Consider the following 16,017-nt stretch of genomic DNA (forward strand, 5'->3'; position numbering starts at 1 on the left):
GGACGCTCCTAAGCCCACATTCTTGACGCTCTGCCCATGTGGCTGTTTGTACAAGTGAGGGGGAGGCAGGGTCTTCCGACTCCATCGAAACTGCAAACTCACCCCCACCATCACCCGGAACTCCCTGCAGCCCCTGGGCCAGCGGCCAGCAGCTCCTGGCGCCCCTCTGGGACTTGCACAGAACGTGCTCTCCTCAGCTGCTGCCCCTGGGGGCCAGGACACCGCCAGCTCCTGGAGAATATGGGGCACTTTGGGGACAGAATTTCCTCCCACAGAGCTCAGGCCACACGGGGGGCACAGCTCGCCTCTTCTTGCAGGAACTGTCTACTCACACAACCCAGTGACTTGCAACAAACTCCGGTTCAGTTTCTCCTCCGCGAGGCTCTGGGCCATCTGCCTAAATCAAGACCAGCAACAGCTCCAGGCATCTGATCTCAAGATTGCATTTGATTTGTTTTCTTTATTGATTTTAGAGAAAGAAGAGGGGAGAGGGAGAGAAATACAGGAACATTAATAAGAAAGAACATCGACTGGCCGCCTCCTGCACCCCCCCCCCCCCCCCGACTGGGGATCGGGCCCACAACCTGGGCATGTGCCCTGACTGGGAATCAAACCGGCAAACTCTTGGTGCAGGGTTGACGCTCAACCACTAAACCACATCTGACAGGCTCAAGATTGCATTTTAATAAGAGTTCAGGGCAGCATTTTCCCCCAAAAGAGACTTATTCCAGTTCATCCTCACCCCCCACCCCCACCCCCCGCCCAGAGGCTCTGCCGGGGCTCCAGCCATGACGGGACGTTGTCCTCAGAGGACCAGAATGCATGCGCAGAGCTGGGAGCCCCGTGCGGAGGTGGAGCAGAAGGACCGGCCCTGTCAGCAGGGACCGCGAAGGCCTTATTATTATTATAAACCAGGCTCACTTCATTGGCTGCCAATAGTGGAGTGATGTGACCATATGTCACTTGGGCATTAAACAAATCCTAATGAGCTAAAAATATGTTTCTTTTAGCTAATTGACCTCCTTGGCCTTCATAAACCACTTGGTAAACATCCTCAGATAATGATTTCCAGAGAGTATAATGTGGCTGTCAAGTGGCTGAGAAAGTCCCCGCCCCCACCCCAAGGCCTCCTCCGGGGCCTGCGGAGGCGCACATGCGCCCCCCCTGCCTGCCGTCTGCACAGCGCCAGCGCTGCATGCTGGATGGAGGTCAGGGGCCGGTGGGGGCCAGAGCCAGGCACTGCCCCAGCGCTCTTCCCTGGCGGTGGGGCTGCCCTTGCAGCGGTGCTTGTCTCTGAGCCACAGCCTCTCAGCGTGACGTGAGGGGAGGCCCACCCCTGGAGGGATGGGAGAAAAGGCAGGGGTTCTCGTCCTAGGCGCGGGGAGGAGCAGAAACTGGGAACCTGAGAGTCCAGCAGTTGGTCACCTGGGACTGGTTCATGTGCCCCACGCAGGTAGGGAGAGCGATCTGGTCACCGTGGGGCCTGGGACCCCAGGGACCCAAGTCCTACTGCTCAGCGCCCTCTGTGAGCAGCGGGCCGTGGGCTGGGCTCTCACCCAGCAGAAGGGACGCTCCGCTGACCTCAGCTGGAGTCACTGGTCCGTGACGTCTGAAGGCAGGTCCCCTCTCGCTCACAAACCCCACGTGGAGGTCCAGACGGGTCATTCCTGTCACGTGAAAGCCGTCAGGAGGGCCACGGGGATAAGGTTCAAGCCTGCAGTTGATGCGCTTGAAGCTGGACTCAAACGGCACTGTGAGCCGCTGACCTCACAGGCGCTCTGTCCACCCCCAATCCTCCCTCCTCCTGAACTGCTTCTCCGCCATGAAGCAGCGCATACCCACCGGAGAACACATCAGGAGCTGGGTGCTTCCCTCTTGCTTCATTCTGTGAGGTGCTCTGTGTGCACTGCCTCCCTTAATTACACAGTGAGTGAGACCTCAGGCCTGCCCCGGGTTCTGCTGCTCCCAGAGACAGGGAGCACCCAGGGCAGTGGGGAAATGCTGTCACTTGCAAGTGATTAGCTCCACTTTGCAAGGAAGGCTGTTGGCCTGTAAAGCATGGGGCACAGTCCCTGCATGCGGCAGGAACTCAAAATAAATGATAGTTATTCAAATTACTGTGCACAGAGGTGACATGCGAGATGGGATTCAACATACCTCCTGGGTCAAGCCGCCCCGTCTGCGGCCCCTGGGCTGATGAGCTTGACTTAGCCAGGATTAAGGGCTTACTGGGGAAGGCAGCACCTCAGCTCCCGCATTTAGCCTCAGACCTTCTGTCTGTGCGCTGAGAAGGACGACGGCCGGCAGCGCCAGGGCAGCTCCGAGGCCTCCCACATGGTCAAGGCAGCTTTGTGGGGGAGCCAGCCCTCCTGGATCCCCATGACCAGAGTGTGGGCCCTGCTGTTGTCCACGCTGCTCAGTGGCCTGGCTGGCCCCACACAGCTCTTCCAGCCGAGCCTGGTGCTGGACATGGCCCAGGTCCTCCTGGACAACTACTGCTTCCCAGAGAACCTGCTGGGAATGCAGGCAGCCATCGAGCGGGTCATCAGGAGCTGGGAGATCCTGGACATCGCAGACCCTCACACCCTGGCCCAGGTACTGACGGCTGGGGTGCAGAGCTCTCTGAACGACCGGAGCCTGGTCATCTCCTACGAGCCCGGTGCCCTCGTGGCTGTCCGGCAAGTCCCAGCACTCACCAACCTCACACAGGAGGAACTATTTGCCCGACTGCAAAAGGGCGTCCGCCACGAGGTTTTGGAGGACAACGTGGGCTACCTGCGGGTGGACACCATCCCGAGCCAGGAGGTGATGAGCAGGCTAGGGGATTTCCTGGTGTCCACTGTCTGGAGGGAGCTCAGGGGCACATCCGCCTTGGTGCTGGACCTCCGTCACTGCGCGGGGGGCCATGTTTCCGGCATCCCTTACATCATCTCCTACCTGCACCCCGAAAACACAATCCTGCACGTGGACACCATCTACAACCGCCCCTCCAACACCACCACTGAGATCTGGACGCTGCCGCGGGTCCCGGGAGAGCGGTACGGTGTAGACAAGGATGTCGTGGTCCTCACCAGTGCCCACACGGGGGGTGTCGCCGAGGACATCGCCCACATCCTCAAACAGATGCGCAGGGCCATCGTGGTGGGTGAGCGGACTGTGGGGGGCGCCCTAGAGCTCCAGAAGCTGAGGATAGGCCAGTCCGATTTCTTCCTCACAGTGCCCGTGTCCAGGTCCCTGGGGCCGCTGGGCAGAGGCAGCCAGGTGTGGGAAGGTAACGGGGTGCCACCCTGTGTGGGGACACCCGCCGAGCAGGCCCTGGAGAAGGCCCTGGCCATTCTGACACTGCGCCGGGCCCTGCCGGGAGTCGTGCGGCGCCTGCGGGAGGCCCTCCAGGACCACTACACGCGGGTGGACCGCGTGCCCGCCCTGCTGCACCAGCTGGCCAGCACGGACTTGGCCAGCGTGGTCTCCGAGGACGACCTGCTTACTAGGCTCAACGCCGGTCTGCAGGCTGCGTCCGAGGACCCCAGGCTCCTGGTGCGGGTTATCAGGCCAGAAGAAGCCTCTCCTGGGCCTGCGGCGGGAGCCGATGGCCCCCCGGAGGTGACCCCAGCAGTGCCAGAGGATGAGGCTGCCCGGCAGGCCCTGGTGGACTCCGTGTTCCAGGTGTCGGTGCTGCCGGGCAACGTGGGCTACCTGCGCTTTGACAGCTTCGCGGATGTGTCGGTGCTGGGCGCGCTGGGCGCGCACCTCCTGCGCCGGGTGTGGGAGCCGCTGCAGGGCACGGGGCACCTCATCCTGGACCTGCGCCAGAACCCGGGGGGGCCGTCGTCCGCCGTGCCGCTGCTGCTGTCCTACTTCCAGAGCCCCGGCTCCGGCCCCGTGCGCCTGTTCACCACCTACGACCGCCGCACCAACGTCACCCGGGAGCACTTCAGCCGCGCCGAGCTGCCGGGGCCGCGCTACGGCTCCGCGCGCGGGGTCTACCTGCTCACCAGCCACCGCACCGCCACCGCCGCCGAGGAGCTGGCCTTCCTCATGCAGTCGCTGGGCTGGGCCACGCTGGTGGGAGAGATCACAGCCGGCAGCCTGCTCCACTCCCACACCGTACCCCTGCTGCAGACCCCAGAGGGCGGCCTGGCGCTCACCGTGCCCGTGCTCACCTTCATCGACAACCACGGAGAGTGCTGGCTGGGGGGCGGGGTGGTGCCCGACGCCATCGTGCTGGCCGAGGAGGCCCTGGACCGAGCCCGGGAGGTGCTGGAGTTCCACCGCAGCCTGGGGGCACTGGTGGAGGGCACGGGCCACCTGCTGGAGGCCCACTATGCACGGCCAGAGGTCGTGGGGCAGATAGGAGACCTACTACAAGCCAAGCTGGCCCAGGGGGCCTACCGCACGGCCGTGGACTTGGAGTCCCTGGCCTCCCAGCTCACGGCTGACCTGCAGGAGATGTCTGGGGACCACCGGCTGCTGGTGTTCCACAGCCCAGGTGAGCTGACCGCAGAGGAGGTGCCCGCGCCACCCCCTGCCGTTTTCTCCCCGGAGGAGCTCTCCTACCTCATCGAGGCCCTCTTCAAGACCGAGGTGCTGCCTGGCCGGGTGGGCTACCTGCGATTTGATGCCATGGCCGAGCTGGAGACGGTGAAGGCCATCGGGCCGCAGCTGGTGCGGCTGGTGTGGCAGAGGCTGGTGGACACGGCCGCGCTGGTTGTCGATCTGCGCTACAACCCTGGCAGCTACTCCACGGCCGTGCCCCTGCTCTGCTCCTACTTTTTTGAGGTGGAGCCCCGCCAGCACCTCTACTCTGTCTTTGACAGAGCCACCTCGAGAGTCACAGAGGTGTGGACCCTGCCCCAGGTGGCTGGTCAGCGCTACGGCCCCCACAAAGACCTCTACGTCCTGACGAGCCACACCAGTGGGTCAGCAGCCGAGGCGTTTGCTCACACCATGCAGGACCTGCAGCGGGCCACGGTCATTGGGGAGCCCACAGCTGGAGGGGCGCTCTCTGTGGGCATCTACCAGGTGGGCAGCAGTCCCTTATATGCCTCCATGCCCACGCAGATGGCCCTGAGCGCCAGCACAGGTGAGGCCTGGGACCTGGCTGGGGTGGAGCCCAACATCACTGTGCCCATGAGCGAGGCCCTCTCCACAGCCCAGGACATAGTGGCCCTGCGTGCCAAGGTGCCCACTGTGCTGCAGACAACCGGGAAGCTGGTCGCCGATAACTATGCCTTCCCTGATCTGGGGGCCAAGGTAGCTGCCAAACTGAGCCACCTGCAGAGCCGCTATTCGAGGGTGACCTCTGAAGGGGCCCTGGCGGAGATGCTGGCTGCTGACCTGCAGATGTTGTCTGGGGACCCACACCTGAAGACAGCCCATATCCCTGAGGATGCCAAGGACCGCATTCCTGGGATTGTGCCCATGCAGGTGAGATACAAAGGATGCTTGGCCAGCACAGCCCCGGGAGGGAGTTGACCAGTTGTCTGCACATTCAGGGTTCTGTGTGTGGTGCAAGGCAATGGCTTTCAGTCAATCTCCTCCTGTCTCTCACTCTGCCATCCCACCCACTCCATGCCCGTGGGTTCGGGAGCACCTCCAAGCAACACAGGCACCCACAGAACCCACTTGGGAAACCCTGGTGCAGGAGGAGCTACCCTCACATCTGGGCAGTGGACGAGTGTCGCAGGGATTCTCGCTGTCGGTGTAGGAGAGAGCGTCAGCAAGTCCCCTGAGCTCACAATGTCCCCTTCCGGAAGTAGCCCCCTGCTTGCCTCGCAGGCCCTCAGTGTGGGTGCATTGAGGGGGCGGGGACAGGGAAGCCGGTGATACCCTGGCCTCACAGTGCTGGGGCCTCAGCATGGAGCCTAGACACAGGCCCTGCAGAGGTCAGGGTGGCAGGGCGCAGCCCAGAGAACCACAGCGACGACTTTTGCTTGGTTTGGGGCCCAAGGCCCCTCCTCCCTTCCCCCACGCCCAGCACCGCGTCCTGAAGGGGCAGCACTCAGCGGCCTGAGGCTGCTCCAGGGGCAGCTGGGCGGCACTTTCTGCGCCAGGTGTTGTGGGCAGAGCGCATGAAGCCAGCACTGACGTTCCGGGACGCGTGCTGCTGGGTGGATGGAGAGGACCCGCCAGAGGCAGGGTGAGCTGGGAGGCTCCGCTAGCTCCCATCAGCTCCGCGCTCCAGCGACGCCGCATTTACAGCTCTCCGCGTCTGGCATCGTCTATGATTTCACTGCTAGTCAGCGAGGCAGCTGTCGTGGGTTCCCCCACAAACAAGGCCTAAGGCACGAGCTTGGGTGTAGGCAATGTATGTGAGAGGTGGTCCCCGGAGCAGGAGTGAGGGAGCAGGGAGAGCGGGCGGGAAGAGGGAAAGCTGACCGGTGGGCACGTTACTGGTTCCAACAGGACCTGCCCGCGTGAGGACTGCCTCCCGGAGCCAAGCCCTGGGCTCCAGCCCTCCACTGGCTGAGGGCTCCCCAGGGCGCACCGTCTCTCTCAGACTCTGAGCAAGCTTGGAGAAGGGTCTGAAGTGGAGCGCAGGGAAACAGAGGTGTGAGGGAGGCAGAGCCCTTTCGCGGGGGTCCAGCTGAATTCAAAGGAGGGCCGAGGGCACCAAAAGCATCTACTGCAGAACTGGCATTCCATTTACAAAAGGAGAAACTGAGGTCTGGAAGGGTGCAGAGGGAGCAGCCCCAGCAGCTGGTTCGTGAGGGCAGAGCGTGACCTGCAGCCAGGCCGTGTGTCCCGGTCCACACTGGCGTCCTGCCGGCTCCTTGCCCTGGGGCCAGCTGGCGAAGCCGCAGGCAGCCCCGGAGAGAGAGGAGGAGCCTAGTATAGGCTCACAGCACCTCCAGACTCACCTCGAGGCTCACCCCTTTCCAGCGTAGGCACAGTTCACAGTCTGGTGTCCCCTGTGGGTTCAGATTCTGTCTCTGCTACCACTTGCCGCTAGTACAGCCTTGGGGAAGTTACTTAATCACTGTGTGTTTCAGGTCTTCATAAAAAAGATGGGGACTGATTGGCTCCCTTACCGACAGGGTCTCCATGAGGCTGATGGCCAGGCCCCTGGTAAAGACTCAGGGGCCGCATAGCTCATGTCATCCCTCCCTGCTCCAGGGGAGAAGGAGGAGCGAGCTCAGGGACATCAAGAAGTGTCTGGTGAGGTCAGGGAGACAGAGTGGAGACAATGCCTAGCCTTTCCGCTTCAGGGCATGGGGTTGGCATAGATGAGTGTCCTTGGTAAGGAGGCTGCCAACCACCTGTGGTTTCATAACCCAGGGCCTCTTGGAAAGGTCCTGGCACCTACTGCCTCCTTCACAAAGGTCCGTTCCCTTGGCATATCCTGCATGTTTCTCCATATTGAAGGAAATCTCTGGGGTCCACTTTTCTAAGCTTTAAACGCTGCTCCTCTCCTGACACTGAGGGGAGTCTCTCAATCTTTCAGATCCCTTCCCCTGAGGTCTTTGAAGACCGGATCAGATTTTCCTTCCACACTAACGTGCTCGAGGACAACATCGGCTACCTGAGGTTCGACATGTTTGGAGACGGCGAGCTGCTCACGCAGGTCTCCGAGCTGCTGGTGAAACACGTGTGGGAGAAGATTGTGCACACGGACGCCATGATCATCGACATGAGGTCAGTGAGCGGGGTCAGGCCAGGGCCGCTGCTGGAAGACAGGTAAAGTCATGGGCCTAGTAGAGAAGAAGAAAAAACCTTGATAAGTGTTGAAAAGGATTATGCCACCCGGCTAGAACCCTGGCTCTGGGGTTCGCTTTTAATTGGCTAGGTGAGACTCCAGCACTGGTACATTTTTTAAAAAATAATTTTTCTTTATTGATATTGGAGAGAGAGGAAGGGGAGGGAGAGAGAGATAGGAACATCGATGAGAGAGAACATCAACTGGCCGCCTCCTGCATGCCCCCCACAGGGGATCAGACCCTCAACCTGGGCATGTGCCCTGATTGGGAATCGAACCGGTGACCTCTTGGTGCAGGGTCGACGCTTAACCACTGAGCGACATCAGCAGGGCCCAGCACTGGTAGATTTTAAATTTCCTCTGCTGATCCCAATATCCACAGCAGGCTGAGAATTACTGAGCTAATTCAGAAGTCCCCAAATGTGCCTGGTCACAGGATTCCTTGGGGAGGGAGAGGGAGACAGGAACAACACTGATTCCAGTGCCCCACCCAGTCCCCACTGAGTCAAAAGCTCCAAGGCTGAGGCCCCGCGATCCGTATATTTGACGGGCATCATCCTGGGTGATTCCGATGACCAGTCATGTTTGGAACAGCAAGGTCTCCACCTGTGGTGGTGGCTCGCGTCATACAAAACCAGCCCACGACCACCCTGGTTACGAGAATCATAAAGCCAGAGGCCCAGAGAGCATTTCCAAATTAGCCACTCTCGTTGCAGAAAGGATTCTTTGCCTCACAAAATGGTTGTCGGAGGGATGCTTTCGGTCAGCCACCCGCTTCTGCTTTTGTAAAGATGTGCCCGATAGAGGTGTGTTTCCCTCCGAGAACGGGGGAAGCATCCCTGTGACACCGGCCAGAGTCGGCCAGAGGCCAGAGCCGGGCTTCCCGTGACTCCCAGGCCCATCGCTGGCTTGCTTGGGCACCCTCTGTGGCAAGGGGAGGGGCAGGCTACTAGACAGATGCCGCGGGGATTGGCTGACATGGGGCGCCCAGCTCTGGCCGCTGGCCTGCAATATTCCCGTTTTCTTAGTCGTCACTAGGTGGCGCTGGATCCCGGAGGCTGGTTCTCCTCCCTGGGAGAGAAAATGTCTCCCAGGGCTCCAGTGTGCTGCCCAGAACTTGACCTCGGGGGCTCCTGTGTGTACCTCTGATCCCTTCATTCTTCAAATGCTCTATAAACCTCTAAATACTTCCATGCTAAGTCCCTTTCTGCTTAATTGTGCCACACACATTTTTTTTTTTTTTTAATAAAAGGAGACCCAGCCTATGGGTGTGCTTTGCTTAAAGAGCCTTCCAATGTGAGATTTGGAGGTTCAGAGGCTAAGGTCACAAGCCCTGAACCCGCCAGGTCATCCTAGACCATCAATCAGCTCTGCACTTTGTTTCCCAGATGAAGATACTGGGGCCTAGGAAGACCATGACTTGGGGCAAATAGAAATGGCCTAGGGCAGGCGCAGTTTTGCTCACTTCTGATGCCTTTTCATAACTCTGAATGTGCTGTCATGCTGTCTGTCCCATTCGAACACCTCATCTCCTAGTGGCTTTTGTGAAAATATCGAGCATGCAACTGGGGAGGACAGTGTTCCCAGATGAGTTCAATTCCCAGGAAGCATGGGTGCAGGGAAACAGTCCATGGTCATGAAGTGAGGGAAATGTATCAACAAGTTCCTGGCTGCAGGACTTGTCAGAGCCTTTAATGTAATGTAGATAGTATGCATAACACAATAAATTAATATGTGATCAGAAGAGGCAGGTATGGTGTGAAGTAAATTCTAAACAGATTTGACGACAGCGTCTCTAGTTTTCAAGACACTTGTACACTGGGGAACTCCGACGGAGGGATTCTGGAGGGGGAGGGAGGGGCACTACACGGAGGCTGCCTGGAATTAGAACCCTCCACAGGACGAAGAGCCAAGCCTCCCGGAGGGACGCCAAGGGCCGCACTGTGAGCTCTGCTCTCAACAGCCTCCGTCTCCTTCCCTCAGGTTCAACATCGGCGGCCCCACCTCGTCCATCTCGGCCCTGTGCTCCTACTTCTTCGACGAAGACCCTCCCATTCTGCTGGACAAAATCTACAGCCGGCCCAGTGACTCTGTCAGTGAGCTGTGGACCCACAGCCAGCTCGCAGGTGCGTGCAGAAAACGTTCCCTGTCTGTTCTCACTCTAGAAGCTTCTGGAAAATTAGAAAAAGACAGCGTGGGTTCAAGTAAAAGTAATATGTGTATGTGAAGCCCCTGTCCTGTGCCATGCACTCTGCACATATGGTCTTTCATTACGCCCATTCTCCAGAGGGGAAGGATGGCTCTCTCCTGGGAGAATATGCTGTCTGACATCACCCAGCTAGCAAGCTAAAATGCCTCCCATCCCCCCCACACACCCCTCCACCTGCAAGACGAAGGCAGAACTAGGCTCCCCCTGCACACCACCAGACCCCACAGGGTTTCCAGCGCTCATCTCACTGATCTCCCGTCAGCACTCAGCACACCCCAAGAAGGTTCCGACGCTGTGAGGGCATCCACTTCCAGCCCGCGACCCTCCCAGCCCTGTCGCTACTGGACAGCCTCGCTCTGTCCCCTGCCCAGCACCCCAGGCCAGGGACCCTGCACTCCCGTGGACGAGAGGAGTCTGGGAAGCCAGCGGGTGTGCATGTGACCGGAAGAGCACCTGCCGTTTTCATTTGCACACTTCCTTATCACACGAGCATTTGGGCGAGCTTCTAGGACACACTGTCAACAATAATTCAACATGTAACTAAAAATCAGAACCAGGTCAATTCTAAAGTCAAATGGACATTCAAGACCAGGAGCTAAGCATAGACAGATCTGCAGACCAGGGGTCCTACAGCTTTGATGGCCAGCAGGGGACTCTCTGCTCAAGGACAGGTCACCCAGGGGAATGATGGTTTGTACTGTTCATGTGGATTGTGAAGCGTAAGGTGAATGCCAGATTTTGAAGATATTTTAAGAAGTAAAAAGCTTTAAAATATCTCATCAATACTTTTATTAGCTACATTGTTTAGATGAACATAGTTTAGATATACTGAGTTCCATAAAATGTTGTTAAAACTCTTTTCATCGGTTTCTTTTTACTTGTTTAACGTAGCTCCTGGGAACTTGAAATGACACCTGTGGCTGGCCCCCTGGCTCATGCTGCAGTTCTGTTGGATGTCATTGTCCCAGAGGCTAGTTGTCAAGTCACACATTTGGCTTTTCTGAGGGTCCCAGTGAAAAGAGTCGGTCACGTTAGCTATTCTATTATTAATGAAAGGGAACAGGCCTTTGCTCAGAGTCGAGCCCTCGGCACTGGGCGTGGGAGTGTGCGCGGGTGGGGCGGCCGAAGGGGCCAGGCACCCAGGCTGGGCACGTTCTCGCCCCGTGTTCTGGACGCAGGGACGGGGCGCAGGACGTGGGGGGACTCCCGAGTGCGCACAAGGCGGCGGACCCAGCCTCCTCCCACGCTGTCTGGCCTCCCGCCTGAAGGGCCCTGTCCCCGCAGGCCAGCGCTACAGCCCCGCGAAGAGCGTGGTCATCCTGACCAGCGGCGTGACGGCGGGCGCGGCCGAGGAGTTCACCTACATCCTGAAGAGGCTGGGCCGCGCGCTCGTCGTCGGGGAGGTGACCAGCGGCGGCTGCCAGCCCCCGCAAACCTACCACGTGGACGACACGCACCTCTACATCACCATCCCCACGGCCCGCTCCGTGGGGGCTGCGGACGGCCGCTCCTGGGAAGGGGTGGGCGTGGCGCCCCACGTGGCTGTCCCCGCAGAAGCAGCCCTGGCCCGGGCCAAGGAGATGCTCCAGGGCACTCTGATGAGGGCGAGGCGGGGCTCGGGCGGCGGGGCCACCTGGAGGGCCTCCGTGGGCAGAGCCCTGGCCCTGGCAACACCTCTGGGCCACACACCAGGGGAGCTCGGGTCCTAGGTCCTGCCTGAGGGCCCCGAGGGGCAGGAAAGGGGCCTGCTGAGCCCCGGTTAGGCTTAGAGATGGAAGGGCCCCCGGACTCACCCATCCGGTCTCCTCACCACCATCCTGTTTGGACACCCAGGGAGCTGGCCTTCTCCCTAATAGTTGTTCTGGGGAGGTGAAGTCCAGACCTACCCACCCGTGCTCCTTGATGGCCAGCCCGGGGTCCCCATGCGGTCAGCGAGAGCAGCCCTGTCGAGTTGCCTTGCAAGGTGACCGCAGGCTCCAGGTGCGGATCAACGTCCATTTTTTTTGTAGCCACATTTAGAAAAGTAAAAAGAAGCAGGTGAAATTAATTTCAATAATATATATTATTTAACCCATATTTCATAGTTGTATCATTTCAACACCTACTCAGTGTAAAAGTTACTCTGAATGAGATGTTTGTACAAAGTCTTTAAAACCTTACCCTCTCACCGGCCGCCTGTCCAGTGCTAAATGGCCAGCAGGGGCTGTCGCTGGTGGCTCCCACGTGGGTCAGTGTCCCCACTCTGCCCTCCCTGCACCTGCATGTCCCCGTTGGAGCACCTCTCCCATGTCCCCACCTGCTGTGTAGCCCTCAGGGCCAGCGTTGTCCTACTCAGCTTGGTCCCCTACTGCCCGTCTCCTGTGCTGGTGCCTGGTACAGGTGGAGGATGCCTGTGGACACCAGTGAATATTGGCCGCAAGTCTTTTTCCCTCAGGTGTCAGCACTCAGACACTTGAAGAGAAGTCCGGGTTCACTGAGAATCCTCCCCTCCCCGCCCCAGCCTCTCCCAGTCCAATTCTACGCACCAAGTCTGTTCCCTTCACACGTCCCGCCCGCGCCCTTGTCCTCCAGCTTCTGCCAAGGCTCGAAGCTCAGGTGCCGAGCAGCACCCTGGCACGCCAGGGCAGCCCGTTCCTGCCTGGCTCCGTGACCTAGCCCGCTCCTGACCGGTGGGAAGCTTGTAGCACACGGATCCCAGGGCCACCTCCACAGATGAACAAGCCCAGAAGGAGATGAGGAGCTCAGGGGTGACCTGGAGAAATGAGGACCCTGGCTGGTGCTCTGGGAGCCGTGCAGCCCTACTCTGCTGAGTCACCGGGGACCCCAAACTGAGAGACCTTTAGTGCCCTGCTCAGAGCCGTGGTGGGCGGGGCCAGAGGAGCAGGGGACACTCCAGCCTCCAAGACGCCTCAGTGAGATGAGTACCCATGACTTCCGGCCTTGGTGCCTGTTGAGTCCAAGCTGCAGATGCCACGGGTCACTTCCCCAGGGCACTGGGCTGACTTTACCACACAACCCCGATGTCATCAAGCTCCTCCCGGGCCCCAGAGCTTTGGAATCTGGGCACACTGCCAGGCTGCCACCAATACTGAGGAGTTTGTCACTGAAAAACTTTGAACCATACCTGTCTGAACAGGAGAGTCTGAATGGAAGGCAAGATTTTACTCCAGTTCCTTTTCCTTCTGCTAAATTCAAATAAGATTGTGCGTGTGATTGAATTTTAGTGGTATTGTATGCTATGCTCTCACCCTTCCGTCATTGGGTCTATTCATGTCCAGGCCAGTATGCGGCCCCTGATATGGTTACATTCTAGGTTTTCCCTCTCTGTCTCTGTCTCTGTCTCTCTGTCTGTCTGTCTGTCTCTCTCACACACACACGTATATATGGCTATCTGATGATCACCTACATCAAACCTACACGATTCCTTCTAAGTGGTTGAATCAGGGGTGATATTTTAACTTTCTTCTCTATGTTTTTATTTTTTCTTACAGTTTTATAAGGATCACATAAGATTCTTTTCAAATGCAGTCATTATTGCTAACATAAATAAGATAAAACACATTATACAGTCAGGTCACGAGTCATTCCTTAGCAGCCATGAGTGGTCATTAAATTTTTTCCATGGGTTTTACTTTCATGACTTTGGATTTCCCCGATTGGCACCAGTGGCAGGCATGGACAGTTTATTTCACTTAAGGGGTCAGGCCAGGGGCTGTGGGGTCAGATACAAAGGTCCTGGTGGGTGTTAAAGAGGGGGAGGGGCGGGACGGCTCCTGGGCTGGGCCGTGAGCAGCGGTCTCTCTTCCAGCCCACGGCAGCCCTCGTTATCATCTCCACGGGCCGAGACTCAGAGGGGCTCAGTAATCCGTAGGCGGCCACACATCCAGCACAAAGGCCATCTGTCCTGCATTTGCCACCAGCATCTGCCCCTGCTTTGGACAGAAACAGGCTCACTGAGAAGCAGTGAGGGGGTTGGGAGCCCAGGTTCCAGCTTCAGCCTGTTGAGGCAGGAAGGCGGCCCAGCCCCTTCCGGTGGTGAAACTGGACAATTCACTTCACCTCTCTGGGCCTCCGTTTTCTCAACTCTGCAACGAGAGAGGTAATAACAGCACCTTTGGGTGCTAGAAGGTGCAATGAGTTAGTTCAGTGTCCAGCCAAGGCTAGCGGTCACCATGTCCCCAGTAGGTGGCTGTCCACCCAGGAAGCCTACTTTCCCGGCTCCCTGGCACATGGTCCTGCCTGAGCCAATCAGAGGCTCCTGTGCAGGACATTTAATCTGCAGTAAGTGACCCAGGGGATCTGGGCAGCCGCAGTGGCCAGATGCCCTACTCAGAGCTCTCCTGCCTGCCCCCTGCCCCTCTACCCTGCGCCCACAGAGTCATCAGGGCCCGAGAAGCATTACCTGGGTACTCTGTTCCCGGCCCACCTACGTCCCTCTCCCTTGTCGTGGGTCCTGGCTTGATGTCTGAATCCCTCCACAGCCTGCCGCCCCAGTTCTGTGCTGTCCCTCCATGCGACCTTCTCACGTCTCCCCTGCTTGAGGGCCTCATGGCCCCACTGCCTGGCAGAGAGAGGGCTGGGCCAGGCTGTTGGCTGTCTCCCCACCTCCCCCCTGGTTTTCTCTGGCCTGTGGACACCTGGACCCCACCATCAGCAAAGAGCCTATGGTGCATTAGGTCTTCCGTGCTCCCTAAGCCCCTTGCTCCCCAGACCTAAGCTGATGTCAGTGGGCCGGATGAAGCCCTGACGTCCCTGTGCCCTCGCTCAGTGCCCTGGCACCCCGCCACGTCGCTTGTTTCTCTTGTACCGTCGGTCTCCCCAGCGGTTCTGTGGGGCACTCCGCGGTGGAAGCTTAGCCTGCGGGTGTCTGTTCCCCAGGCCTGAACAAGTTTGGCACCTGCGGAGGAGGGCTCAGCACACCGTGAATGAATGCATGCACGAATGAATGAATGCATGAGGCCCTTCACTTCAAAGGCATTGTGATATGAGGCAGATATTCCAGGGATCTTCTTTCTCTGGCCCTCCCGGAGACGTGGCAAGGAGAGGGGTCAGCCAGGGTGAGCAGGGAGGGCTGAGAGTGGCCCTTCAGACCTCCGTGCAGAGGTGCTGGGCGGCTGCAGGACTCCAGCTGAGCTGTGTTGTAACAACAGCAAACTCAGACCACACTCCGGGCAGCCAGACCGTGGGGTCAGGATGTGGGTAAAGAAACTCAATGGCATTCTGGGTCCATCTCCCCCTTCTGCCCCCACCCAGGGTCAGGCTTAACCATGGCAGGTGGAGGCAGAGAAGACCCGAGGACCGAGGGGAGCAGCAGAGGGGGGGGGCGGGGCACCGTGGAGCACGGCTGCGTCTGCCAGGCTGACGGCACAGGGACAGGGTGGGTGGGGTGAAGGGAGCTGGTGCTGCAGGGCAGGGGGCCTGACCCTGAGGGCTCTGCCTAGGGCTAGCCGTAAGTGTGTGGGCTCTTCACTTCGTGTACGAAAAGTTCACAGCCCGAGTCCAGGAGCCCGCGAGAGAAGGTGCATCAGAGCCGGGGACAGCGAGACTAGGCAGGGCTGAGCACAGAGGCAGCAGCAGGAGGGCTGGCGGGGCTGCCAAGCCCTCGGGGAGTCAGAGGAGAGGGGGCCTTCACTTCAGGGTCCTTGCTAGAGACTGGGCCCACCCGGCCCTGGGAAGCAGGGGTCAGGGACCCGTCCCATCCGGGAGGAGGGCGAGAGGCACCTGAGAGACCCCATGGGCCCCTCTCCAGGCAGAGCTGGAGCGCTGGGGGACAGGACCGCTCTCCTCCCCCCCACACTCCTGCTTCCTTTGCCCCTGCCCACACAGCCCTCCACCCAGCCAGCGGCCACCTCGGAGGGCCCTGGCTACCCACGCAGCTTTAACGCGAGGAGAGGACACAGCTCAGAGGAAAACGATGCAGTCCGATGCTCTGGTGGACAAGGAAACCGTCCTCTGAACCGCCCAGTGGACGGAGCCCGTCCTGCACCTGGTTCCCACAGGATCGGTGCCGCGGGGCCCAAGGACCTATCCATCGCCTTGCCGACCAGGGCAGCCGGTGCTAAAACAGCCTCCTAATCCAAGCAGCTTAGAATAGCCAGGACAGCAGGGGCCA

At 59.2% G+C, this 16,017-nt stretch overlaps 1 protein-coding gene across 1 annotated transcript; it reads left to right on the forward strand.

Annotated features, from left to right (window-relative positions):
- Positions 1–2,234: 2,234 nt before the first annotated feature.
- Positions 2,235–13,365, forward strand: RBP3 (retinol binding protein 3). Its single transcript, XM_036265478.1, has 4 exons — positions 2,235–5,427; positions 7,445–7,635; positions 9,680–9,822; positions 11,190–13,365. Exons 1-4 carry the CDS (start codon positions 2,335–2,337, stop codon positions 11,612–11,614), a joined length of 3,852 nt encoding a protein of 1,283 aa, XP_036121371.1. The 5' UTR covers positions 2,235–2,334; the 3' UTR covers positions 11,615–13,365.
- The last annotated feature ends 2,652 nt before the right edge of the window (positions 13,366–16,017 follow it).

The sequence above is a fragment of the Molossus molossus genome, unplaced genomic scaffold, assembly GCF_014108415.1.
Source record: "Molossus molossus isolate mMolMol1 unplaced genomic scaffold, mMolMol1.p scaffold_m16_p_17, whole genome shotgun sequence".
Lineage (NCBI taxonomy): Eukaryota > Metazoa > Chordata > Mammalia > Chiroptera > Molossidae > Molossus > Molossus molossus.

What these genes read in the sequence shown, in the direction of transcription:
- RBP3 (XM_036265478.1), top strand. Translation starts at nt 2,335, where the DNA reads ATGGTCAAGGCAGCTTTGTGGGGGAGCCAGCCCTCCTGGATCCCCATG. An exon ending in GCCATGATCATCGACATGAG is followed by an intron (nt 7,636 to 9,679) that starts GTCAGTGAGCGG and finishes TCCTTCCCTCAG; the next exon opens with GTTCAACATCGGCGGCCCCA. An exon ending in GACCCACAGCCAGCTCGCAG is followed by an intron (nt 9,823 to 11,189) that starts GTGCGTGCAGAA and finishes CTGTCCCCGCAG; the next exon opens with GCCAGCGCTACAGCCCCGCG.